The 25,901-nt window shown below is 36.0% G+C and overlaps 2 protein-coding genes, 1 long non-coding RNA gene and 2 other non-coding genes across 5 annotated transcripts in view; 3 read left to right on the top strand and 2 right to left on the bottom strand.

Moving 5' to 3' along the window:
• The first annotated feature begins 889 nt into the window (after nt 1–889).
• Nucleotides 890–8,230, top strand: LOC108036725 (uncharacterized). Its single transcript, XM_017113024.3, has 5 exons — nt 890–1,291; nt 1,409–1,470; nt 1,939–2,116; nt 2,230–2,462; nt 7,299–8,230. Exons 1-5 carry the CDS (start codon nt 1,272–1,274, stop codon nt 8,057–8,059), a joined length of 1,254 nt encoding a protein of 417 aa, XP_016968513.3. The 5' UTR covers nt 890–1,271; the 3' UTR covers nt 8,060–8,230.
• Nucleotides 8,231–8,407: 177 nt separating this feature from the next.
• Trnad-guc (transfer RNA aspartic acid (anticodon GUC)) lies at nt 8,408–8,479 on the bottom strand. The gene has a single exon. It is a non-coding gene; the product is annotated as a tRNA-Asp (tRNA).
• Nucleotides 8,480–8,586: 107 nt separating this feature from the next.
• Trnad-guc (transfer RNA aspartic acid (anticodon GUC)) lies at nt 8,587–8,658 on the top strand. Its single transcript has one exon. It is a non-coding gene; the product is annotated as a tRNA-Asp (tRNA).
• A 7,402-nt stretch (nt 8,659–16,060) lies between these two features.
• Nucleotides 16,061–16,691, bottom strand: LOC127010782 (uncharacterized). Its single transcript, XR_007763580.1, has 2 exons — nt 16,551–16,691; nt 16,061–16,509 (listed from the first exon to the last, which is right to left on the bottom strand). It is a non-coding gene; the product is annotated as an uncharacterized LOC127010782 (long non-coding RNA).
• Nucleotides 16,574–25,901, top strand: part of LOC108036724 (semaphorin-1A) — a 170,059-nt gene continuing 160,731 nt past the window's right edge. Inside the window, exon 1 of the mRNA XM_017113023.3 lies at nt 16,574–17,531. The gene's annotated coding sequence lies outside the window, so the exon portion shown is untranslated. The remainder of the gene's footprint in view (nt 17,532–25,901) is intronic.

The raw sequence follows: 25,901 nt of genomic DNA, 5'->3' as shown, positions 1-25,901 counted from the left end.
AGAACATTTTTTAATTAGTTCTTAATTTCGAAGTAAATTTTATCAAAATCGGAATACTATATCATATAGCTGTCATATGAACGATCAGAAAATTGGTGTGAAAATAATATATAACAAATTGTAGCTTTGGTGCTTTTTAACATATAACCTTTCTTAGCTTGGAAATTAGTGGGAAAATAATATGAAAAAATTATTTACTAAAGTTGATTATTTCTTATAACTGCAAGTGTATACAAACTTCGACTTGCCGAAGTTAAGTTCCTTTCCTGTTTAAATTTGACTTCAGTCTTCTAAAGACTGTATACTATACTATACTAACGTAATGATTACTTACAAAGAACTCATTAATTTCATTAATTACCCCGAAACAAGTATAATCAAAAAAAAGTTTGATAGGTGCGCGGTTTGTCATAAATTGTTATAAATATTCTTATAATTTTAATCTGATAACGTTGGGAACACCTCTTTGCCTCCTGACCCCACAGTGCAAAAGAGAGTGTGGGCGAAGTTTCTTCGGGATAGTGAAAGAGTGCAGAAAATACATAGATGAACATTGTTGTAAATCCGTTACTCTCTGGGCTACTGCCCATGCACGATCGATCAATGGCTTTGCCAACCGGCCCACCACCCCCTCCCTCAGCCATACTCCCAGAGAGATGAGTTAATAAAGTGGAGAGGGAGAGAGTCTTCTTCGGGAACGTGAACGTAGCTTCACCAAAATCACTCTGTTATCACACACACGTACATACTGAAAAAATTAGATGTTACAGAACTGAGTGTTATTAAAACAAGAAAACGAGTTTTATTGTCCAATGCCAAAAAGGGGAAATTAAACTTTTTGTTTTTTTCTCACTAATGTTATTCTACGAAGCGATTTTGATGATATTTGTGGGGAAGTGGTTGCTACGTTGATTGCCTCAGTGTAGACTTGAGAGAGGGGGAGAGCCGCTTGGGATGGGAGAGACACAATGGTCGTCAGAGCGCGAGATACGATTTGTGGGCCCGTTCATTGCCGATAAAACGCTCTCCACACGCTCACCGCTCGTCACTGAACAACATTTTTGGAACGAGTCACACGCACGTTGCCCCACTGCGGAAAAGGAGCAAAAACAAGTCGTCTTCGAGGAAATCCAAATAACATTTATTTTCACAAACAGAAATCATAAATTAATCAAAGGCATTGTTACAACATAGACGACTTTCGCACCCAATTCTCGCTTTTCGCTGAGAGGGCCAAGCAGTCTGGAAAGCCAGAGGAAGTTGGCGACAAAATGTGCCGCTGCTGTCAAAAGTAAGTAAACGCTGTTTTCCCTCTCGCTTAGCAAGTTACGTCGCGTTCGGGTTCGGGCCGACAAGTTACTTGGCTAACAATCGAGTGCCCTCTACTTACGTACATTTTTATTTCCAGCTGTTGGGAAGATTTCTACTGGAATTGCTTCGAGGAGCGTTTTTGCTACGACGAATCGATCGGTGAGTTTTTCGAGCCCGCGGGCTTAGCTTCTAGCTTTAGACCGGACAGTTGACGGTTACGGTTAGCTGAAATGAGTGCTCTAAATACTACTTCTGTGAGTAGCTCCCTCCCTCGGCCCACACATAAACCTAGAAAAAAGTAGATCTCGAAACGCACAGCACCACGACGCCATTTTCGCGACTTAGCGTGTTTGGCATTTGAAATCGAGTTCAAAAAAGGAAAATCAAAAGGCAGAGAAAAAAATAAAGTAATTTTCGGGTAATCGACACAGGCCAGGTTATAAATTTCGTTGATTAACAAACTCTCATTGGCTCCACTATTTTGTAAATATTACTTTTGAACATTACTTCTTAAGAAGGCCTTTACTTTATTACTCAAATAAATTAAAAAAATTGTATTTATTAAGAATCTTAAAAAGTGCACTGAACTCCTCTTGCTTTTCTCCCCATTACTACTATCGTCCGTAGCCAACTACATTCCCGAGGACGACGAGGACTACTTGGCCTCCAGAAAGAATGGCCAGATTGTCGGACGCATTCAGCCTACATCGGCGGATAATAATAATTTGTTGACGTTGCCCCAGCCGATTTGCGATCAGCCGCAAATGAGACAGGGCAACTCGAGCCCGGGCCTGAGCCTAATGAGGTACTAACAGATAGATCAAAACCCAATATTAATTGGCAATATCGTGTTGGCTTACTGTTGACAATATAAATTTGAGTTTTATATATATCTATCTTCCTCTGTTCACCATTTAGCGCCAAGATACACGAAGAGGACTATCGGAGGGAGACTCAGATCAATGTGCCCAATTTGGGACCAGAGATATTGGCAGTGTTCTCCAATTCGCAGATTTTCCAGGACCATCAGCCCACCAAGCTAAACCGGATCAGTACTAAGACATATCTAGCAGGGATCCATTCGCCGAATCGCGAGATGCCAACGACTCCGCGTCCCAGTGATGAGGATAGATTGCTGCGACGTCTGGAAGGTAATGATGGCCCCAGTGGTGCGCACACCGCACTTTTGGGTTTTTCTGGTAATGGTAAAAGCAGTGGCAAGAGCACCCGAAGCAGCAGCATCGTTTCCAGCGGAGTGCCCAAGGTCAAGTTCTATCTGAATTGAGCTCCATTGGGTCTTCGCGTTCAATCGGAACTAGCAGTATTTGTTCCAATGATTAAGGAACTATTGCAACGCACACATCAATTATAAAATATTTGACTTAATATTAAATAGTTAGGTGTAATTATTGCCAATAAGGGACTTACACAACGATATACAATATTCAAAACAGACAGCATGGCTAGTGCCGCTGGCACTTAGTATTATATAGAGCTTTAAGCAGCCTAACTGAAGTCATATTATTATTAAGCTTTGGTTGTTAACGTTTTCATAAAGTCTTTTAAGCACAACACGCCTGGGTTTTACTATGCTGATACAATCCTATTTATTCGTACTACCTAACATATGCCCACCCATTTTACCCCAATGTAGATATTAAATATTGTGAATGTCGTGATATATTTTAAAAAGATATAATTTCGTCATGCCTTCGACTCATTTTTGCCAGCGTTTAAGCAAGGTAGTTTGTGCCCTTTAAACAATTGCTTTGTTTGTCAACTTGGCATCACTCAACAGATTCCATTAAATGCCTGAGACTATGATCTGTTAGTCAAATTGTATGCTTTGACTTCAAATGTTTTTAGATTTCGCAAAAAAGCGAGTCAACCTATGATTAAATTACTTGGTATCAAAGTCCCACGAGATAAGTACTTACATAAAACTTCGGTGCGCCAAGAACGACGTTTACTAAAATGTTAGCAAACAATTTTTTTAAATAAAAATCATTGAAACGATTTTGAGCTGAATAAGTTGAACAATACTATACTTCACAATTTAAAATATACATTTTAATTCGTATTCAAACAACAGTAATCGATAAGGCTCATGGTTCATAAGACAAAATATATATACAAATTAACAACTGCCAAGAGTTGCATTGTTGTCTAAAAAATTTTTTCAATTCTAAAAATCGGGAACGCAAAAAGCTGAAGAGTGCACAATTTTTGACAGAAAAAGTGAGAACAGAAGCTAACTTCGGCAAGCCGAATATAACTATTGCAGGCTTTTAAATTATAGTGTGACCAAGATAAGGTAATATAAAATATTCAACATTTAAAAGCTAAATATAGGATAAAATCTTAAAAAAACGTTAATAAAAACTGCAACGGATATTGAAATTGAGTATTACAATTTTTCACTGTGCTGTGCACAGCAGTATTCATACGAAGTGACAAAGCGCACAAGGGGAGTGTGCGATAACATATGAGTATTTTACATCAATTACTTACGGACTAGATCCCCGCATTGGTACGAAGTGGGTCCTTTGGGTACCCAAACAAAATTTTATGACAAGCAGACAGGTAATCCAAAACCGTTCACTGGTTAATATTATCTACCCAACGTGACCGCAGAAATTTCGGGTCGAGCAGGTCAAATGTGTTCCATGAAGTCAGTTTGGCCATTGAAGCAATTTATCCTTGATCAGGACACTAGCTGATCAGTTGAATTGCCTGCACGTCCATTCGCCTGTCCGTCCGTATGAACGTTAAAGTATTTTATGTATCTTAAGCTAAAGGTTCTTATGACAGTGTGTAACCCACTCTAACTCTCACAAACGCCCATAGCTCTAAAGTCTTCATTGTAAATTAAATTTGATTTTAATTTACAACCCTATCGACTTGGCATGATCAAATCAGTTGCAATACTATTAAAAACAAGAAAGGAAGTTAACTTCGGCAAGCTGAAGTTTGTATACCCTTGCAGTTATAAAAAATAATCAATCATTTTATTAAATTGAATTCAAAATTCTTAAAAATATAAAAATTTATATTCCCAATATTATAAGATAATAAGTCAAAAAGCCCCAAGCCATAATTTGTTTACTATTATTTCCCACCAATTATCCGATCGTTCCTATGACAGCTAAATGATAATAGTCGTCAGCTTTTAATAAAATTTAATTCGAAATTCAGAACTAATTAAAAAATGTTATTTTCAAGCTTATAAGGTTATATGTTTAAAAACACAAAAGATATAATTTTTATTTCATGTTTTCCTACTAATTCGATTTCGTCCGATTTTGATCAAATTTAATTCGAAATTCAAAACCAAATAAAAAATTTTATTTCTAAGCATAGGAGGTTATAAGTTAGGAAAACACCGAAGATATAATTTTTTAATATTATTTTACCACTAATTTTCCGATTGTTCCTATGGGAGCTATATTATATAGTCGTCCGATTTTGATAAAATTTAATTCGAAATTCAGAACTTATTTAAAAATGTTATATCCAAGCTTAGAAAGGTATATGTTAAAAATCACGAAGGATATAATTTTTTTTAAATTTGTTCCCCGATAGTTCCTATGGGAGCTATAAGATATAGTTGTCCGATCTGGCTTGTTCCGACTTATATACTACCAGCAATAGAAAGAAGACTTTTGGGAAAGTTTCAGCGTGATAGCTTAAAAACTGAGAGACAAGTTTGCGTAGAAACGGACGGACGGACGGACAGGGCTAGGTCGACTCGTCTTGTGACGCTGATCAAGAATATATATACTTTATGGGGTCGGAAACGTCTCCTTCACTGCGTTGCAAACTTCTGAATGAAATCATTATACCCTCTGCAAGGGTATAAAGATGTGATGTAAAGTAGGTAACAACAGGAACGTTGCGTGGTCAGCATATTTTCAAGGCATTCCCTGCAACTTTACTTTAAAGATAGTGAACAAAGGTATCTCGGTTGCTTGTTTTGAAGTTGCTTAGCTGAGTAACGATTATCTGGTAATTAAAAAAATGTTACGTTTTTATACCCTTGCAAAGGGTATAATAGTTTTAGTCAGAAGTTTGCAACGCAGTCAAGGAGACGTTTCCGACCCCGTATATATATTCTTGATCAGCGTCACTAGACGAGTCGATTTAGCCATGTCCGTCTGTCTGTCCGTCTGTCTGTCCGTTTCTACGCAAACTAGTCACCCAGTTTTAAAGCTATCGGGCTGAAACTTTCCCAAAGGTCTTCTTTCTATTACAGGTATTATAAAAGTCGGAACCAGCCGGATCGGACAACTATATCTTATAGCTTCCATAGGAACTATCGGGGAACAAATTAAAAAAAAATTATATCTTTCGTGTTTTTTAACATATAACCTTCTAAGCTTGGAAATAAAATTTTTTATTTAGTTCTGAATTTCGCATTAAATTTGATCAAAATCGGTCGACTATATCATATATCTGTCATAGTAGCAATCGGAAAATTAGTGGTAAAATAATATGAAAAAATTATATCTTCGGTGTTTTTGAACTTCTGAGCTTGGAAAGAACATTTTTTAATTAGTTCTAAATTTCGAAATAAATTTTATCAAAATCGGAATACTATATCATATAGCTGTCATATCACGAACGATCCGAAAATTGGTGGGAAAATAATATGAAACAAATTATAGCTTTGGGGCTTTTTGACATATTATCTTATAATATTGGGACTATAATTGTTCATATTTTTAAGAATTATGAATTAAAATTGATAAAAATCGGAAGACTCGAACATATAGCTCTAAAAGAAACGGTCAGAGAAAAAATTAAATATATATATTTTTTAATATCACTGAAGCCAGCAACAATCCTTAAAACTTTCACATGGAGTAAGTAACATTGATTATTTTTTATAACTGCAAGGGTAGACAAACTTCCATTCTTGTTTTCTGTTAAAGTCTAAAAAAGGAATGTCAAACTTGGGAATTTGTTGTACATTTTAGAATTAATTAAGTTCAAGAAATTGATTATTTTCATTGTTTTACAAAAACGATCCAGAGAAGTTCTTGTTAATATTTTACTCATTCCTAATACATGAAGCAATATAAAAAATCTCAGTTTTTTCGTATATTAAAAAAAAAAGAAAAGTATACTTAAGCTTCCTATTTTTTTTATCAACTTTGTTGGTGGTAGCATCAGTATTAACGACTGGATGAATGAATGAATGAAAATAACGGCGGTGTCTTTGGCCGAAATCAGATCAACAGAACTTGAGATAAAGAACAAAATAAGCCCAACAACAGCCCCATCCAGTCCCTTTTTCTTATCAGGGACCTCTCCTTTTACGGTTTTATTGGGTAAACTTTAAAACTGAAAAATAGTGTTGAATACAATAGTTAGAAATGCAATGTATAAAATAATCGTTGGTTTAAACCGAGTTTTGGGGAATTTTTAAAACAATTAACTTATAAAACATGTGTTATACCTATATGTTGATGCATATCTTAACTTTGTGTCACAATCATCTGTTGAGAGAATATACACGAGAATGTACAAAATATATACCCAGAAATACAAAATATTGTTACTAGTTTATTGGTATTATAGAGCAATGTAAGTATTCACTTAGTCTTATTTATTTTTATATAGTAAGTAGCGGTTGCATCCTGAAATACACCGAGATAAGTAAGTTCGGATTTAGTCTAACAACATAGTACTATTAATTTAATTTAACTGGAACGGCAATAATGTATTTACTGTCAAAGCTTTAGTTTTCGAATGAATTTCTCCTCAGTCTTATTCTTATCTGCCCATATCTCTTCTATCCGTCAGAGTCTAAGTCCTAATCTTTCTTGTCAACCTTTTATGCGACTTACTTGTCATCTGGTCCCCTTTACTTTCATTCAGTTAATTTTAGTAAGTGTTTTTTGCAAAATCGTAGAAAGGAAGCTCCTCTGAGCAGGAACTTGTGAATGTCAAAATTGTCTAAAGATAAATTCTGTTTCACTTTTCAGGCGATGACACAGATGCAAGACCAGGATCGGCCGAGAAGCGGATCACATTCACGTTGGCGCCCAGTTCCGCCGAATGCTCTCCTTCAGGAAGCCAATCGACCCTCACTCCCAAGAAATTCGAGCCTATTGCCGAGGAGGAAAAGGAGGACGGAAATGCCGACGAGGAGGTGGTGCTGCGACCTAGACTGATCGACAGGCATCCCCACTTGCTGGCCAATCCCAGTGGTCTGGCCAACACGCCCAAACGGATCCTTCGATCCGCTAAAAGCGTTCCGCACATGAATGTGCGATCGTCAGCCAGTGAGACAGACATTTTCTCAATAAGCGGCACCATGACTGGAGGCAGCCAGATCAGCATGACGCCCGAGGTACCCTTTATATCGTTCAGCAACCTGCCAAAGAACTACGAAGACACACCCACCATCGAAAAATACAGGGTGTCCCAGAGTCTTTACTCCATTCAGACGGCAAATGCAGCTAGGGCCACCCAAGATGATTACTCGATGCCACGCTATTTCCGGCGGTCGGCCATGCTTCTGACCCAGAGTTCAGAGGTTCTGCCAGGTTCCAGTTCGTTGGCCTCCATGTCGCCGTCGATTACCTCTTCTTCTGCTTCCCCGGGATCCTCCAAAGACGAACTGCGGCGCCCCGAGAAGGAAAAGAGCAAGAGATTGCAGATGCTGCGCGGAAATCTGCCGCCCCTGCTCATACATTCCGTATCTTTCAAACGCAACCGTGACGATGGAAAGCAGGTGCAGTAGATGCGTTTCCCAAATATGTTCATTTTTATAACCACTTTGTCCATGTTAACTTAGACGCGTTCACTTTGTCATATTGTAAGCTAATTGTTGACCGACTAATTCACTCAGTATTCTTATGAAGCATGTTATACGTTTTAATTGATATTATAAATAAATTGTATTTTACGCCTATGTCACTTACGACTTTTTTAAAAGAGCTTAAGCCTTATTTCTGAATTTCTTTACGGTTAACGAATAAAAAGAATAAGGTCCGTCTTTCTCACGTGTCTGAAAATCTATGACATTTGTCCTTTAAATTATTATTAGTTTCATTAGCCCTGATAAAAAGAAAAACGAGCTCTTGCATACCTCCCCGACGGGGAATTGAACCCCGGTCTCCCGCGTGACAGGCGGGGATACTAACCACTATACTATCGAGGATGTTGTTCTTGGCGCGTCAAAGTCGCTATTTCAGCAAACATTGGTTCGATTTCCGTTCGCTCCACTGCGCCGAATGAAAATTAAGATTTGACAGCCTCATGGCAACGTCCTCGATAGTATAGTGGTTAGTATCCCCGCCTGTCACGCGGGAGACCGGGGTTCAATTCCCCGTCGGGGAGAGCACTTGTTATTTTTTATAAATGACTACACGAATTTTTTTTAATCAAAAAATAATAACAACTTTATAATTATAACTTAAACTATAATAAAAATTATAAACATATTAATAAAATATTTATTTTCGGTAAACGAAACTTCAAAATAATACATCAAGAAATTATTCAACAAAACAAAATAATAAAATAAAAAAAATGTTGGCAATGACTAACTGAAAATCAGGGTTAACTTCAAAACTCCGATTTAATATTTCTGGGGTCCCACAAACGGTAAGAATATTCAAACTTCATGTAAAATCCGCTAAAAAATAACAATACAGCATTTTTGTTATACCCGACACTCGAGGTGTACTAGATTCGTCGTATGTAACAGGTTGTCTAGCAGCTAGGCGCGCCACTTGCTAACACCGAATTTCATTTTTAAGGATTGTTGTCACACAGAAAAAAAAATTGATATATGATGGTTAATTTGATAAAAACCAGTATCAATTTGGCCCTGATATGTCACATATCAATTTGATATGATCGAAAGGTTAAAAACGATATTTCGGTAATATCATTTTTACATTAGCGGTAAAACTTTTTTCTGGAAAAAAGCTTTGACAAAGCTTTTTTTTCACAATCAAGCGTTAGGCGATCCGTTTTTGATACATAAGGCCTGAGGGTTAGTGATTCGAGTCCTCCCCGTGACAAATTTATTTATATTTTTTTTATTGAAATCTGAAATCATTGCAGCTTTGGTATAACAATTATAAGGACATTTTTGATAATATTCTTAAACACTTAAAGCATACACTGACACCTTACCAGCTGTTCTATCGCACAAAGCCATGAAAACCATGTTATTGCAAGCGAGACAACATGTTTGAAGTAAGCCAAGTCAAATTTCGAATAGGTCTATTTCGTTTCCACTCACGTAGTTAACGCCGCCATATTGCTCTATCCTCTCTTTTTCGATGTCAAGAAATAACAAGAAAGGAATTTAACTTCGGAAAGCCGAAGTTTGTATACCCTTGCAGTTATAAGAAATAATCAACTTTAGTAAATAATTTTTTCATATTATTTTCCCACTAATTTCCAAGCTAAGAAAGGTTATGTGTCAAAAAGCACCAAAGCTACAATTTGTTATATATTATTTTCCCACCAATTTTCTGATCGTTCATATGACAGCTATATGATATAGTATTCCGATTTTGATAAAATTTACTTCGAAATTAAGAACTAATTAAAAAATGTTCTTTCCAAGCTCAGAGGTTTATATGTTAAAAAACACCGAAGATATAATTTTTTCATATTATTTTACCACTAATTTTCAGATCGCTACTTTGACAGATGACAGATATATGATATAGTCGTCCGATTTTGATCAAATTTAATGCGAAATTCAGAACTAAATAAAAAATTTTATTTCCAAGCTTAGAAGGTTATATGTTAAAAAACACCGAAGATATAATTTTTTTAAATTATTTCCCCGATAGTTCCTATGGGAGCTATAAGATACAGTTGTCCGATCCGGCTGGTTCCGACTTTTATACTACCTGCAGTAGAAAGAAGACCTTTGGGAAAGTTTCAGCCCGATAGCTTTAAAACTGGGAGACTAGTTTGCGTAGAAACGGACAGACAGACGGACATGGCTAAATCTAGTGACGCTGATCAAGAATAAATATACTTTATGGGGTCGGAAACGTCTCCTTCACTGCGTTGCAAACTTCTGACTGAAATCATTATATCCTCTGGAAGGGTATAAAAATGCATTTGATTCGAACGCATTCAGGTTCAACTCAACTCTTAGCCTGGATTCCATTTATATTGTTTTTGTCAGCCGTATTTTATTTTATTTTATATTTTTTTAAGGCTTTTGCTGACTATTTTATTTAAATAATATTTTTGTTCAATTATATTAATTATTTAAGTTTTTTGTTTAATTTTTTATTTTGATTTTTTATATTGTTATTTTTTAATTGTTATTAATTTTAAAGCCGTATAACAAAATACGTCATGTTTTCTACATACATAAAAGCACTAAGCCAACCGTGCTTGGTTGGAAGAGATTTGTGTGACACCTCTGATAATAATATTTTAAATTCTCCATATTTTTTCGCTCAGTTTTAGACCAAATTAGACATTCAAATACTGATACTGATAGACTAACACGACAAGTTTTAAATCATGCTTACTTTTCGTAGAAGAAATCTTCTCTCTTCGATAACTCTCATGACACTGTCCCGATTTTTTTTAGTGTGCCGTTCAGAAACAAGATTTATCAGCTGTCTCCTTAGTTCAGTTTCTTGATTGTGGCATGGTGTTGGTTGATTTTCCAAAGGTCTTCTTTCCACTTTAAGATATTCTTCTAAAAATTCGTATGAAATATTAATGGAAAAGATGGCTCTTCACAATTGCTGTCATCATTAGGATCTATCGTTTTGCTGGTGCAATTAAAATTAGTTTTATACTTTTGTGTGGTCTGATTTTGTTTGGATCATAATAGTTTTAATATTATATCTAAATATTATATACATATATTTTTTTTTCATGCTAGAAAAAAAATCGCTAGCTAACTTATTTTATGAAATAATTAACAATTTAAGGAATTTCTCTGTTTCTTCAACCCTCTACTACTTTTCAAAAACCATTTTAATAATCTAATTTATTTTGGTTAATGTTAGCTTTAAATATGAAAATTATCGCGGGTGGGGGTATTCTCGCTCCTTGCATTACCCCTTCCTCCCTTTTGATCTGCAATCCATACACATGGGAAAGAAAGAGGAGGAAGGTCGTTTACCCACTGTTGTGAAGCCCTAGAAGGCAGTGAAAGGACCGAAAGTTGGTACCCGTAAAATTGACGGGAAATAACTTTACAATGCTGCAAGGATATCATTCAGTTTTCCCATTAGTTTATGACTAACACTCGTAGGGCGAGGACTGTGTGCCGAAAGCTTTTTTTGGGGAATTTTTTAAACTTACTCCTATTTTTAAGCGGTCTTCTTCTTAACATTTTAACTTGACTTTTATCAATTTTTTTTTAAGCTGAGCAACTGTTGTCTCATAGTCGAGACAGTCGATTATAGCGTTCTCTCTTAATAGATTTTGGGTTCCACGAGGATTCTGCACGAACACAGCCAAAGATCAAATCTTTCTGGTATCTGGTATTTTTCTGGTATTACAATAGCTCATTTAAGTAACGCGCAGAAAACAGACTCAACGAAAAGCGATAGCCGCGTATTCGCCTCTCTCGCAGAACCATGCCTGCAGTTCCACAATTCAGCGCTCAGTCAGCACAAAGTCGACTGCGACGTCGGCAGCAGTGGTGTCATTGTTTTCTAATACTTTGATACTTGACATAAAATATAAAATACACATTAATGTACAAAAATTAAAACTTATAGGATATTTAAGATGTCGTCAACATTATCGGCATCATCGGTTGAGTAAAAATGCTTTTGTTCAATTTTATTTAGGCAGCTGGGTAGTATACTGTAGTTCAACAGCTCATACCTAAAATGATAAGTAAATTAATTTCTAATTTAAAAATCGAAATAAATTTAAATGCCTTATACTTAGTATAGCGTTTAATGTTTCAACGCTATTGCTATTTCGAATTTTTGTTTTAATTAAATTCACTTGACTAAAGACCCGCTCGACGTCGGCATTCGACCAAGGCAGGGACTGCATTTGCAGAGCAACTGAAGCCAATTCATGAAAACGGCAGTTTCCGCCAGAATCCCGGTATTTCAACTTAAATTTTCTCAAAAAGCCAGAATTCCCGCTGCCCGCTGTTTTCATATTTTTCCCGCAATCATACTTCAAAGCCAAATCTGACGGGAAAAAAGCGGTAATGACACCACTGCCGACTCGGCAGAGCAGCCAGTGACTCGGGCAGAGCCAAATGAGAGTCGCGCTCTTTTGAGGGAGAGAATGCACAAACAATTTTTTCCGCTCTCTTTCCATCACCGCGGGTGATGGCAAAGAGGCCGAATTAAAGTGACTAGTTTTTGTACACCCTTGCAATATAGCAATGCAACATTTTTAGTAAATGTAAATAATAAAATTCTGTGAAAAAATATTCAAATTTTATTGACTGCAGTCCTAAACATCTTTAATTTTCAGTATATTAAATTGCTTATTAGGAAGGAAGACAATCAAAGTTTCGTCAACAGCTTTCTTTTTCGTTTTGTTAATATTCTGATATATTTTTAGATCAAGGTGATGCCAACCGTACAATAAGATATGTTTTGGCCCATAACTTTGAGGGGGGCAGCAAAAAGAAGCTGAAGGCCTACCCAAATTTTGTCGCGATCCTACTTAGTAAGTTTTTATTATCTAGGTGCAATCTCTCAGATAGAGCCATCCGAGCCCCCAAAAAAAGCGCTGCAAAAGGCAATGAGGTGTGTTAAGAACTTGAGCTGCCTTTAGCGGAAGGTAACCAGGAACCCAACAATCCCAATGAAAACCAAGCCCACACTGTAAATAAAAAAAAATTAAATCAAATCAATAAAAAAAAATTATATTTAATTTGTATGTATGTATCTGCTTAGTGCTTAGCCTTTGTTGAATCTGTGTTTTTTCTTCCGCTTAAATAAGCGCTCAACCTGTGCTGAATCTGTGCTTTTTCGTCTACTTAATTAAGCGCACAAAAGGGTGCTTTAAAAAACACTGAATCTGTGCTCATTTTTGAGATTTTTGTGCTCGGGTATCACATAAATAAATATTCCACCCGCCAAAAAACGTCAGCGCCCTCCTTCGAACAAGAGAAAGTGTATAAAAAAGTCGAATTCTTTGTCTGCTTTATCGAAAAACGCCAATCGAAAAGTTTCCCTTCGTACATATTGTGTGTGCTTGCGCGACAGTTCCAAATTGTGAGATATGCAGTATAAGCCATATATTGTGTAACTAAGCTGCTATTTTCAACAGACCTTCATAGAATTTTTATAATCCTATATGGTGGCTTGTGAGAGTCAATTACTCCCATTTAAATTTATAAATAGCGCAATACATATAAATAAATGGCCGGCAAAAACAGAGAGGGCCATCAGAAGAGCGTCTCTTTTGAAGAGAGCGCAAGGCGTAGGGTTGTCATGTTCTGTTTAGGTACAACTTTGAAAACCGGTATAATTTCAGTGTAATACTCGGCATGAAACTTGATAAGGCTATGGTTACCGTTGAGAATTTTTGCTGAAGCAGTGATATATTTTCAAATCACACATAATTTGTTCGAAATTTAATATTTGCTTTTTTGTTTATGTGTTTAGCACGTGCTCGGAAAAGTCATTTGCCACTGAAATGCGTGCGCAGAGGCCCTGACATGCGCAGTCTCGCACACACACACTGAGAGTACTGTAAAAGCGGGCCTCTCCATGGGGTTAGGGTTTCCTTAACTGTTTATGTTTCCAATTTAAGACTTTTTCAAAATTGTTTAAAGTGGTTTAAAAACAGGTTTTGGAAACGGTGTTCAAACGGTCGCTTAGAAAAAGATTAAGATTTAGAGGAAAAAAAAACTACCGTTAGAGAGGGAGATTGGACGTGAGCGACTTTTCGTCAACCGAGAGAACTATAGGAGACAAATTACGGAGTTAGCTTTTCGCTCGCTAAAAATTCTCTTAAATATGAGTTCCAAAATATGAATGTTTCCCAATAAATATCAATCCATATCGAATTTGAATTTAAATTGTTTTTTACGTTTTTGCTTCAAAACGAAAAGGAAGACAAATTTTAAAATATATTTTAAAATTAATTAAACAAGTAATTAGGCAAAGTTTGGCTTGAGAAGATTTAGTACATTTGTATTAAAAACAAATTCACAAATTTATCTTGAAAGCGTGAAAGCATTTCAAATAACTGTCAAAGAACTATCGTTTTAAAACGTTATGATGCGTTAAATTATGTGGTTTGTTAGAGCCTGTTCTTTTCACAACCAATCCGTTTACACCGTCGCTTCGACCATTTCTTTATCATATGTGTATGTACATAATCGTAATCATATTTAGGCACCTATTACATTCGTACAGATGCCGTAAACTCTATTTTACCTTACCGTTTAATAAGTAGTACTATACCTTTTAAAAGCACTAAAAGCGGTAGTTCAAGTTCTCAACAGCTAAGTAATTCATTAAAATCACAGCGAATACTGTGCCTAACCTTCACCAACGCTTAATACGTTTCTTACTTGTGAAGTGGCCTTCATCTTCAACATGAAAAAATACAATGTGCATTTAAGGCGCCCTACGCAGTCATTGACTAGGCTGCATCGAGGGGATTAATTTATGAATTTAAAAATTGACGAATTGAGGAAAAACAGTTCTATATTCATATTAAATGTCCACCCTATGTAAGTGCCTATACAAATGTTATTTAACACTAACAGCCTTAAGACAAGGTTAACAGGTTAAGAGAATGGGTTTGCCGGTTGCAAAAGAGAGCGGGGAAAAGAGAAATGCAGAAAAAATCACTAGCCCCCGGAAAATGACCTAGCGGCGGAGAACATGCCCGTGGTTCTCTTTTCATTCGCGTCTGCAACCAGGAGCGCGGTCTACCTCTCTCCGTCCAGCTGAAATGCTAGGCTGCGCCGCTCTCGCTGCAACTCGAGGGTGACGTGTTGGCGCGAGATGTCTTCTGGGCAACCTGGTTGCGAGGCTAACGGTCGACACTAAGAGCCGCCCTCTTTCGGAACTCTCTTTGATATTCTCCGACTCTGCTTTCCTCCGCCGAACGGCGAGAGGCCAGCGCCGCACTAAGAGCTCCTCTCTTCTGGAACTTTTTCCAATTTCTCGGGTCTTTCTCCACCGAATGGCGCGTTTAAAACGCGTTTCAGAAGCGTTTTCGGAAACGGGCTCGGTAGTTCGCAGCGGCGACCAAAGCGAATGAAAAAACCATTAATGGTCCAAGTGAAAATGATTTGAAAAACATTCAAGGACTGGAAAAGAGGCCCACTGATGCGATAAAAAGGCTAGTGAAAAGTAGAAAAAATTGTTGGAAAGGAAATTCGGTTGGATATCATTAAACAGCGGAAAGTACCATTCGGATTGGATTAACGCCGGAAAAACTATTCCAAAAACCTGCTTCCAGTAAATATATTGGTTTATCAGGTATACTCGCTATACTCGACAAAGAAATACATCTGTATCTTTCGGGTTCATAAATACAACCCAAGCCCGAAACGTATTTGTTCCCCAGATGTGAAAAGTCGTATCACTGTGCTCACTGTTTTATGGTAAATGCTCGGTTTAGAAACATGTGCAAGTTGAGTGCGTCTGCGGTGTGTCACAACAATAAGGCGGAAAGTTGGTGAAACGCGAATTGTAATCACAACAACTGTGCAGAACGGAGAACGAGAAAAACAATGATGAACAACTGCGTGAAAAAGTGCAGGCCGCAGCAAAGAAGGCAATCCCAAAAACTAACAGTAACATTTTGGCAACTTTTCCACATATATTTCATTGATTTTTCGCCTGGCGCGCACCCTTCCTGCGGGAGTGAGAGAGGGGTGAGAGCGAGGCCGTTGTGTTCTGTTTTGTGTACGTTTGACAATGGAACGGTTCTCTCGCGCTCTCCCGCGCGCTCTCGCCACCTCTTTCCAACCGTCCCTGCCTGTACTATCCTTTTTATATTTTGTTTATCTCTATTTTCCTGGCCACGTCTTGTGCTTGCCGTTCGTTTCGCTGCATTTCAATCTCGCGGCGTTTCAAGTTGGCCCCACACCGAGTCAGAGAGAAAGAGAGCAGCCGCTCTCTTCACCTCTCTCAATCCCAACACCCTTCGCATTCATTTTTCCAGCTCTGCCTTGTGCTGCTCATTCGCATCTCTCTGCAGTCGTTGTCCTTTGTCCGCAGCGCGTTGCCAACCGAAAAAAATAAAGTACTGTTGTCATAATAAGAAACGAACAAGGCAGAAGTACAAACCAAAAACTACTGTGGAACTATGAAATTCCATTTCGAAACCTTGGAAATAATCTATCTTAACGAAAAAGAAGCAATTTTTTTTAACGAAGTGAAGGCATTTGAAAACCAAGTTTTCACGCCCATCCTAATGGCAATTACAAGTATCTAAAGTTGAAATATTTTTCAATGACTAACCTTTATTGTTCCACGTATGAATACCCGAAAACTTTCTATTCCAACTGCGCAAATATGCAGATGTTAGAATCTAAATCTAAATACAGGGCTATTGACGCTTTTAGTCTCCTAAATAGTTTGCAATGCGTAGTCGCGGTCCCCAGTTGGGACCTACACTGAAGTCTAATCTAGTTTCCTTCGCCTCCCACAGTAACCCAGAAGCAAAGTAACTGAAGGAAAATATACACAGTGCAGAAAAAACTGGGGCAAACATGGACCCATAACCTACTTACCGCACACAACGTATAAAAAATTCGCCGTCGCGATAGCTCGACTTCTGCGCCGATCGCTCCCGCCACCAAGTTAAAAATATCCAAATAACGTCTACCGCGCATACCCGCCCCCGTGTGCGTGAGCCCCATATCCTCTGTACATATGTACAATACTTGTCGTTGTCGTCGTCGTGCATCGTTGTTGTTCTCGCTGTTATCCTAATTATTTATCTTCGTCCGCTGGCAGTAACCTGCGAATAGTAACATAACAAAAGTGTGTTCTTCGGTGTTGTCTCGTGTAAGTGTCTATAATTTGTTTAAGTACGACAAGCGATCGGTGCGACTCAAAAAGTTCCAAGTCACCTGTCTGTGTGTGCAATCCCACAATATCGCCATCAAGCAACCACTGGAACTACCAAACCAATCGACGCCACCAAACCCCAATATCTGAAATTGGCAAACAACTAAATGTATTTGTCTTCAAAGCGCTCTGGATCCACTCGTCCTGGAGAATTCATGTTGTAAGAAATCCGTTTTAATCAACACTATTTGCAAGGTGAGTAATCACCTGCGGACTGCGTTTAGCATGGGTACTACCCAGCTTGCCACTGAAATGGAGTACCTGATCTGGTCTGCCCTTATTTTTAAGCTTATAAGAAAAAATGAGGTTTCAAAGTAAGCTTGAACTGTTCCGAATCGCCCGAAACAGCCTTTGTCCGACGTAGGCGAACTCATTGGTGAACACACTTCAAGGTTGTGATTCACTTTTACAAAATAGGCAAAAAAAATAGCGCTCATACTAGACTAGTTTAAGCGTTATGGCTTGCAGCTGAAGAATTGCTAAAATCCTACTTCAAATCTGAAAATTTTAAGTCGAAAACCAAGATTAAGAACAATATAGCTTCTTTTCAAAAATTGTTCAATTATTTGATTTGTACCTATAAATTAGGGATGTCAAATATTTTTAAAATATCTTATCGAGGATATTTTCAGTTTTAAAAAAATTTCTAAATGATATTTAATATATATATATTTAATAAAATAATTTTGATATTTTTTAGTTTTCCAAAAAGCTTCCTCTTTATTTAATAACCTCGATGAATTCCTAGAATCATGATGGCTCTGTAAAATAATATATATATATTCTTGATCAGCGTTACTAGACGAGTCGATCTAGCCTTGTCCGTATGTCCGTCCGTTTCTACGCAAAGTAGTCTCTCAGTTTCTTCTTTCTATTGCAGGTAGTATCATATAGGTAGTATATCATATAGCTCCCATAGGAACTATCGGGGAAAAAATTAAACAAAAATTATATCTTCGGTGTTTTTTTAACATATAACCTTCTAAGCTTGGAAATAATATTTTTAAATTATTTCTGAATTTCGAAATAAATTTTATAAAAATCAAAATCATTGTCATAGGATAAATCGGGAAATTAGTGGAAAAAATTTCAATCTTTGCAAAAGTTTCCTAGGCTTTTGGTAAAAAAAACATTCTGCCGCAGAGGAGAAGAAAATGTAGGCGTGGCTTAGAGGGTTATTGGTTCAATTCCCGCTCGTAACAAATTTTGTTTTGTTTTTATTCCAAATTTTTCAAAATTAAACTTTGTTTTTATAATTGATAAAAATAAGTTAGGTATTATTGTTTAAAATCTTACAGTGTACTTTGCATCGGTCCTAGGCGTATTGATCCTTTCTTCACTTTCACCCACACTTCTTAAATTTACACTCAGTGTTTGTTTGCGAGTACTGCCTATGCCTATAATAGTTAGATGTTGTCTGTTGTTCTTTTTTATTTAGCTCGTCCAAATATTACCAGAAAAAGAGTATTAGGATAAAATAGGGTAAAACACCAAATTTTTAAAAAAGAAGAGTGAAGCGCATTTATTACTAAAGAGAAGCAGAAGTCTAAGTGTTGACTTCTTAATGTCAGAATTACCTTTCTCTCAGCTGTCCTTTCCCATCTGTTTTCTTCTCGTTCTTACTCTTATATATACAAAATAACTTCGTAATCATCTTTAGTACCATATTTTTGTCCGTCGTTTTCAATATCGTTTGGGAGCTTATTTCATAAGCAATTGATTTGAAACTTTCTCAAATTCAGACTTAAAGACATGGGCTGGCCGCATCGAGATTTTGTGTTCGATTCTTTCGTTTCTTGTTACCGTGTGCATACATGGTAATGTCATGATCCTTTTTTTTAAAAAAACATATGTATCTGATAAAATCGATTGAATGGATCTTTTAAATTTTAAATTGCTTCTTTTCTTGTCTCGATAGCTTTCAAACTAAATCTGTGTTCATTTATCCGAGCTTTAAGAGTATGAACTTATTCGCTTTCCAGTGTGCAATGGCTGTTCGACATCATCTGTGGTTTGGCAGACTGTAGGTTGCAGACTGTTCTTCCCTCCCGAAAACCGTATCCAAGCCGTATTTAAGTATTACCGAAGAAGCCCGTATTTCCTGTATTATGTTACACAAATATTTAAGCTGTCTTAACTATGTACAACGAAACACGTTAAAGACACACAAATATAGGAAGAGTTAAATTTTAGGTAAATGTGCGGGTTGAACCTAATAAGAGGTAAATCCACTTCTTCCCCATGAAAAGCCAAAGTCGTGAAGTAAGCTTTAGCCTCAAATGAAATCCGATCCAACTGACAAATAAATACATTACATTAAAAACAAACTTGAATAATGTCACAAAATAATAAAATAAAACGCTGGAAACTACACAGTTCATTAATATTTTTGGTTTCCTGAAACGGAAAAATAATATTCGGTTGCTAAAACAAAATAGGAATCCAAAAATTTTATATATATGGACGTTGGACGTTGATGCCCTTCGTACAGTACAAACCAGTGGCCCAACGACACCAAGCACGTGCTTGTTACGCGCGGGACCCTTTCATCAAATAGGGACGGGACACAATTGAAAATAAAAGGCACAACTAAAAATTAAGCAAATAATTTAAAATATTAGTTTTTAATACCGGGATAGATGTTGAAATGCAAATTAAATGGTAAAGTTTATTATAGTTATTACATAGAACGCGAAAGGGCTCGTGCAGACAAAAATTTGATGTACATCGTGGCAAATTTAGAGGATAATAATTTCATGTTAGTCTAACGGGAACGTTGAATGTTAGGCGGTTTTAAAGATCTGCAGAATCAATGTCACCTCTTATAAGATTTTGTATAAAAATAGTACCAAGCATTGTTCTACGATTTACAAGTGTAGGTAAATTAAGCAATTGTAATCTACTCTCGTAGAAAAGTAGCCTTAAGTTTTGATTCCCGTTCAAACTAAGATGGGCAAATAAGAGAAATTTTTTTTGTACCGACTCAACGCGGTCGATGTGCACTTGATATTGTGGACTCTAAACCGACGAACAATATTCCAAAATAGGAGGGACAAGGGAGGTAAAAAATAATTTGGTCGTATAGGGGTCATCAAATTCTTTTGACCAACGCTTTTTAAGCCCAAGAACACTCACGGCTTTGTTAACAGTGGACATAATGTGGCAGTCAAATTTAAGTTTAGGGTCAAGAAGAACACCTAATTCGGTAACTGAATATATACGGTCAAGTGGCGTATTTTTAAGAAAGTAACTGATAAACGTAGGAGTTCCCTAAAAAAGTCATAACGTTGCATTTAAGGCAGTTCAAATTTAAAAGGTTGGTACTTACACCATCCAACAATCAATATCCGACTGTAAGTTAAATCCCGACGCTGTATCATTATATGATAAACAAAGCCTAACATCATCAGCATACATAAGTACACCAGAATGTGTTATGATTCAGGGAAGATCGTTAATAAACATAGTAAACAGCAAAGGACGAAGTGAGGAACTTAAATGTTGAAAATGAGAAGTGATAATACGTTCAAATGTTTTAGGAATTACCGACAATTTAGAAATACCTCTATAATTTTGGGCATCTGCCTTCGCACCTTTTTAATGGAGTGGAATAATAAAAGAGTCCTTCCAGATAGAAGGAAAAACTGATGATGAAATAGACAAATTAAAAAGTTTAAGAGTCGGTTTACAAATGGTTGACGCACAAAACTTAATTACACATCCAGGAAGTCCATCTGGACCGGGAGAACAAGTTGGCGATGTTGTTGCTAAATCTCTTACGAGAGAACTTTTGGAGATTACAGGGGAAAAAATACAATTTGCCCTATTTAAGGGATTGGGGTAGTTAGAATTTGACCAAGCTGTCGAACTATAAGAAGTTTGGAAAAACTCAGGAAGTAAATCAGCAATTTCAGAATCAGCCGATGCCTCGATGGAGTTTAGACGTAGCGATGAAGGCAATGCCGATGCCTTACGCTTGGCATTAACAAAATTGTAAAACTGTTTCGGATCGTTTGAAAATTCAAATTTACATCGACTTAGATACATAGAATAGCAATGACTGTTGAGAACATTAAAATCTGTTCGAGCCACCACATATTTCGAAAAATCTGCTGGTTTACCCGATTTTGTATACTTTTTATAAGTGTTAGATTTAAGGTTTTTAAGTCTTTGAAGCGCACTGGGAAACCAAGAGGGCCTGTTTAGGTTTGAAAGAAACCCATTAGGTAAGCATTCATTAAAAAACGTATTTAAGACTGTATAGAATAGTTCAGTAACACTTTCAATGTCTTTACAATTGTAAAAGTCTGTCCAATTATAATGAGAAATCATATCGTTAAGTTTATTATAGTCACGTTTACGAAAACATCTCATTTTAGTTGGAGAAACTAAAGGAGAGAGGGTATCAGAGCAGGGGAGGCAAATTGTCAGTTCCATAGTTGGATGATATCGGCCTTCAGGTACAACAAGAGCGTCAATTCTACATACTGTGATTTCAGACGGGTCTGAAACAAACACAACATCTAATTGTCTACTTAAGCAATTTTTTATAAAGCTTACTTGCTGTAACGATAATTCTAAAAGGCCATCTACAAAATCATGGGCGGATAAATGCATAGCGACAAATGTAGGAGAAACTTTCACACTTAGTAATTTCATTGGGAATATGAATGAGAATTCTTTCAGATGTTAGGCTAGGTTTATTTGGAAAAAATTCTTTAATTACTAAATCATCATTAAGCCAAAAGCTTTCAGAAAGTAAAACATTAAAAAAATCTGGCGGAGCAAATATTTTAAAAGATGATATCCTACGAGCGTATGAAAATCGAAATTGTTCAACTGCAATATCTTCGGATGGGAATTTTTCACATATAAATTCCAGAACATCCTCAGATGTGGTATCTGGGGTGAGCAGCAGCAGTCTGAACCTCACTAGGCTAAGATCCAGGAACGGTGCCTACAGTACCTATAGGAACGGTCGGCACCGATTTCTTTTTCTTATAATATTGAATATTTAAAAATTGTATATTATAAAATGTAATACTATATAATATAAAATACGTTTCTCACCTAAAGGCATATAAATAGCCAAGCGTCATGGAATCGCGCCACCTATCTGCTGTTTCAATACATGGTATTGAGGGCTGCAACAGACTTAAGCACTTTTGGCTCAAACGATAGGTGTCGGCAAGACAAATACATTTCAGTTAACGTTTTTTTCTAATAAGAAAACTGTGGCCGCCAAAGTTTTGGGCGTGGCAACTGCTGAAACAGTTTTGCGTTTTTCAGGAACCCAGGAATCTGCATGCCAAATACCATTATTCTAGCTCTAATAGTTTCCGAGATCTCAGCGTTCATACGGACCAACATGGCTGTTCGACAGGCTAGTGGGGTACTTATTTTAGCAAATTTTTTTTCACAGGATACGGTTAATATCAGATACATTGTTTTGATGAGCATATCAAAGAAAAAAGAGGTTTTGCGATGAACAATATAACTTATTACTGAATCATCTGAAAAAAATTTTTATTAGTTAAGATGTTAAGATGAAGAATTCAGCGTCAAATTTTCTTTTTAATTTTTAGATTTTTGATAATACTTTAAAGGCAAAAAAGAATAAATATATTAGTTAGTATAAATTTACACAAATCATTAAAAAAAACTGGACGTCAGTACCTGCTAATTTAAGTAAAGAAACAGTGTGACAAATTTTAAAATGATCGGAACATTAGATTTTGAAGGCCAGTCCTAACCGTAGTCAAAAAACATTCTTTTCAGGAGAACAATTTATAGTTTTGCACGCTGGAAGACCTCGTTCACATAGTCATATCTTCTTAACTTTTCTCCAGATCTTAATGTTGTACATAAATAAAAAAACAAAAAAAAAATTAATTACCATCCCCTCCCAAAACGGACGCCAATTCGTTGTTTGTGAAAGAAATTATCCTTATTCCCAACTTTCACCTAGTGTTCCTCAATGAATCAAATATACATAGATCTTAACATTTATGCACAGTTTGAAAAAAAGTTAAAACGATGATGATTTAGAAATTATTATTTACGTGATTTATATACGATTTACAATTTATTGAACTATCAATTTAAATCTTACCTTCAAGGTAATGCAAATGTTACCTATTTTTGCTATTTGCATTTGTCGATGCATGTTTGCCTCGTTTTGTTATCCATTCATACGCATATATTTAGCCATTCGCTCTGAATCAGTTAAATTAAATTTCTACGGTTTCTCTCGGCCAAACTGCAACTTGGCAGTACAGGAAACAGAAAATAATCATAGCATGAGATACTTTTTCCAGGTGTGCAGTTTAGAAAGAGGATAAACGAAAATACAACATTTAGTTTGTTTTTATGCAGAGCTGTTTTGTTGGCGTTTTGAACTAAAATTGTATTTTACCAATTACGTTTGAAACTGTATTTGTTAAGCTTATGTGATTTAGCAAGAAGAAAGTATAGTAGACAATGTAAGCAATCTCATTTTCTTCTTAAAAAATTTACAAGTAACTTTTCCGTTATGAAAAATAAGCGATACGAGACAAAACTAACAAGAAATTATTAACAACTAATGTTCTAAATAAATATGTATACGAATATATATACCTTTTGTTCACTGCGCAAATAGACAAAATAGGTAATTGTTTAAAGAAAAAATAAATAGGTAAAAAAATAGGTAAAATCTCTTGTGTAATAAAAACCATGAATATATAATTAATATTGTAATTAAACCACTGTTAAAGTTGTATTTGTTAAAAAGATTTACCTTCATCCTAAGCCCACTAAAAATCCCCGTCCTCCCTGAAAACAAAACATCAAAAGCAGCTCATGTTTTTTTCATACTTTTTAATGATAAACTTTATCATGCGTTTCCGAACAGTGAAAGCAATGGAAATTATTTCACAATATTTGCTATTATGATTGTACGGCAGACTTTACTGCTAAAAGCTGCGTTCACTAAAAAGTAATACTAGTATTTGTATGTGCACTTTTTAGCAGTGTAATTTGTATTAAACCACAAAATAGTATGAATTTCTGTCTTTATTTATTGGGTTACTAAAAAGCCCTAAGTATATAGAAGTATGAATCTCAGATAAATATGAATCTTAAAAAAATATTTCTGTACTTTTATAGTTAAATCCTTACTCGCAGGGTGAGGCGTGCAAATCTCAAAAATCGTCGGTGATATCTCGGAAACTTTAAATGCTAGAAAACATATAGATTATGAGATTCGATGCCAGCCACTTCATCAATAATGACTTTCATTTTAATGACTTTAACGTTATAAAGTAGGAAAATGTAGGAAGCATGTTTGTTTTAACTGAGTGGCTTACCTTAATTGGCAAATTTTACTCAATATCGTTCACAGTAGTAAAGAAACTGTCGAAAGGATGAGTGCGATAAGAGTGAAAAGGGGGATCGTAGGAAACTCAGTCACAGTGCAAACCACATTAAGTGTGTGCGCCTGTTTAAAATTGATTTTTTGACTCGATGGAATGTTTTTTAATTATTTATTTAGTACCTTTATATGACTTCGACGATAGACAATTTCATTGTGCTGTAATTATAATAAATGGACATTTTTTATTATTGACAGTTCTAATTTTATAAAAAGCTTGCTAAGCAAAAGTGACTACCGAATTACTTCAAATTTAATTCCCAGACTCCGATAAGTTTAGAAAGAATTCAAGTGTTAGCATGTATACATTTTGAGTGCGAAAAAATTAAATTCCAGTGAAAACTAAAATAAAACGTGCGAAAATAAATAAATGCAAATGTACAAATACAAACCGACATATAGAATTTACCAATAAAAACAAAAATGTCCAGCAATTACAAATTCAATGTTGTGTCAATTTTTTTGTCTATAAATATATGTATGTACATACATTTATATTAATGGACGAATATTTTTTGGGTTTCACCTGTATTCTCGTACAATTTTCATAGCGTTTGTCTAGGGCTTATCGTTTTTTTTCTATGATAATAATGTTTTTCTATGAATGTTATAAATTATGGGTTGTGCGAACAATGAAAAATCGTTTAAACTTATACGATTACGTTAGCAACTGCAGCTGAAGGTTTTAGTTTATTAAATTATTTAATTTTAAATAAGGCCGAAGTTTAAATACCCTTTCAGTGCAAAGAGTCAGTCTTAGTAAATAGAATTTTGATTTTTAGGATTGTTGTTGGCTTCAGCGTCGCTACTTTTTATTACTTTTCCGATTATTTCTTGGGAGTTACAAGATACAATTCGAGTTTTATAGTTTAGATGGCTTTATCGAAACAGCTGTTGATGCTGATTGAGAATATGAATATGAACTGTTATAACCTATGCAAGGACAGTTTCAAGGAAGGGAAGTTTCGGTAAGTTTCTCCTATAAGGAAGTCTGATTTGGGCTATCCAGTTACGACGGCTGCAAATTAATCTTTTTGGACTCGTTGCAGGAAAATGCACCAGCATTTAACCCACGAGCAGTAGATTCGCTTATTAATTTGGGCATAATTGGGTTAAGATTGAAGAGTAAAGCGCCAAGAGAAGAAGTTGTGTGC

The sequence above is a fragment of the Drosophila biarmipes genome, chromosome 2L, assembly GCF_025231255.1.
Source record: "Drosophila biarmipes strain raj3 chromosome 2L, RU_DBia_V1.1, whole genome shotgun sequence".
In the NCBI taxonomy this organism is placed as follows: Eukaryota; Metazoa; Arthropoda; class Insecta; order Diptera; family Drosophilidae; genus Drosophila; species Drosophila biarmipes.
Note: the sequence above shows the minus strand (reverse complement) of the source record. Positions and strands in the feature narration are given on the sequence as shown.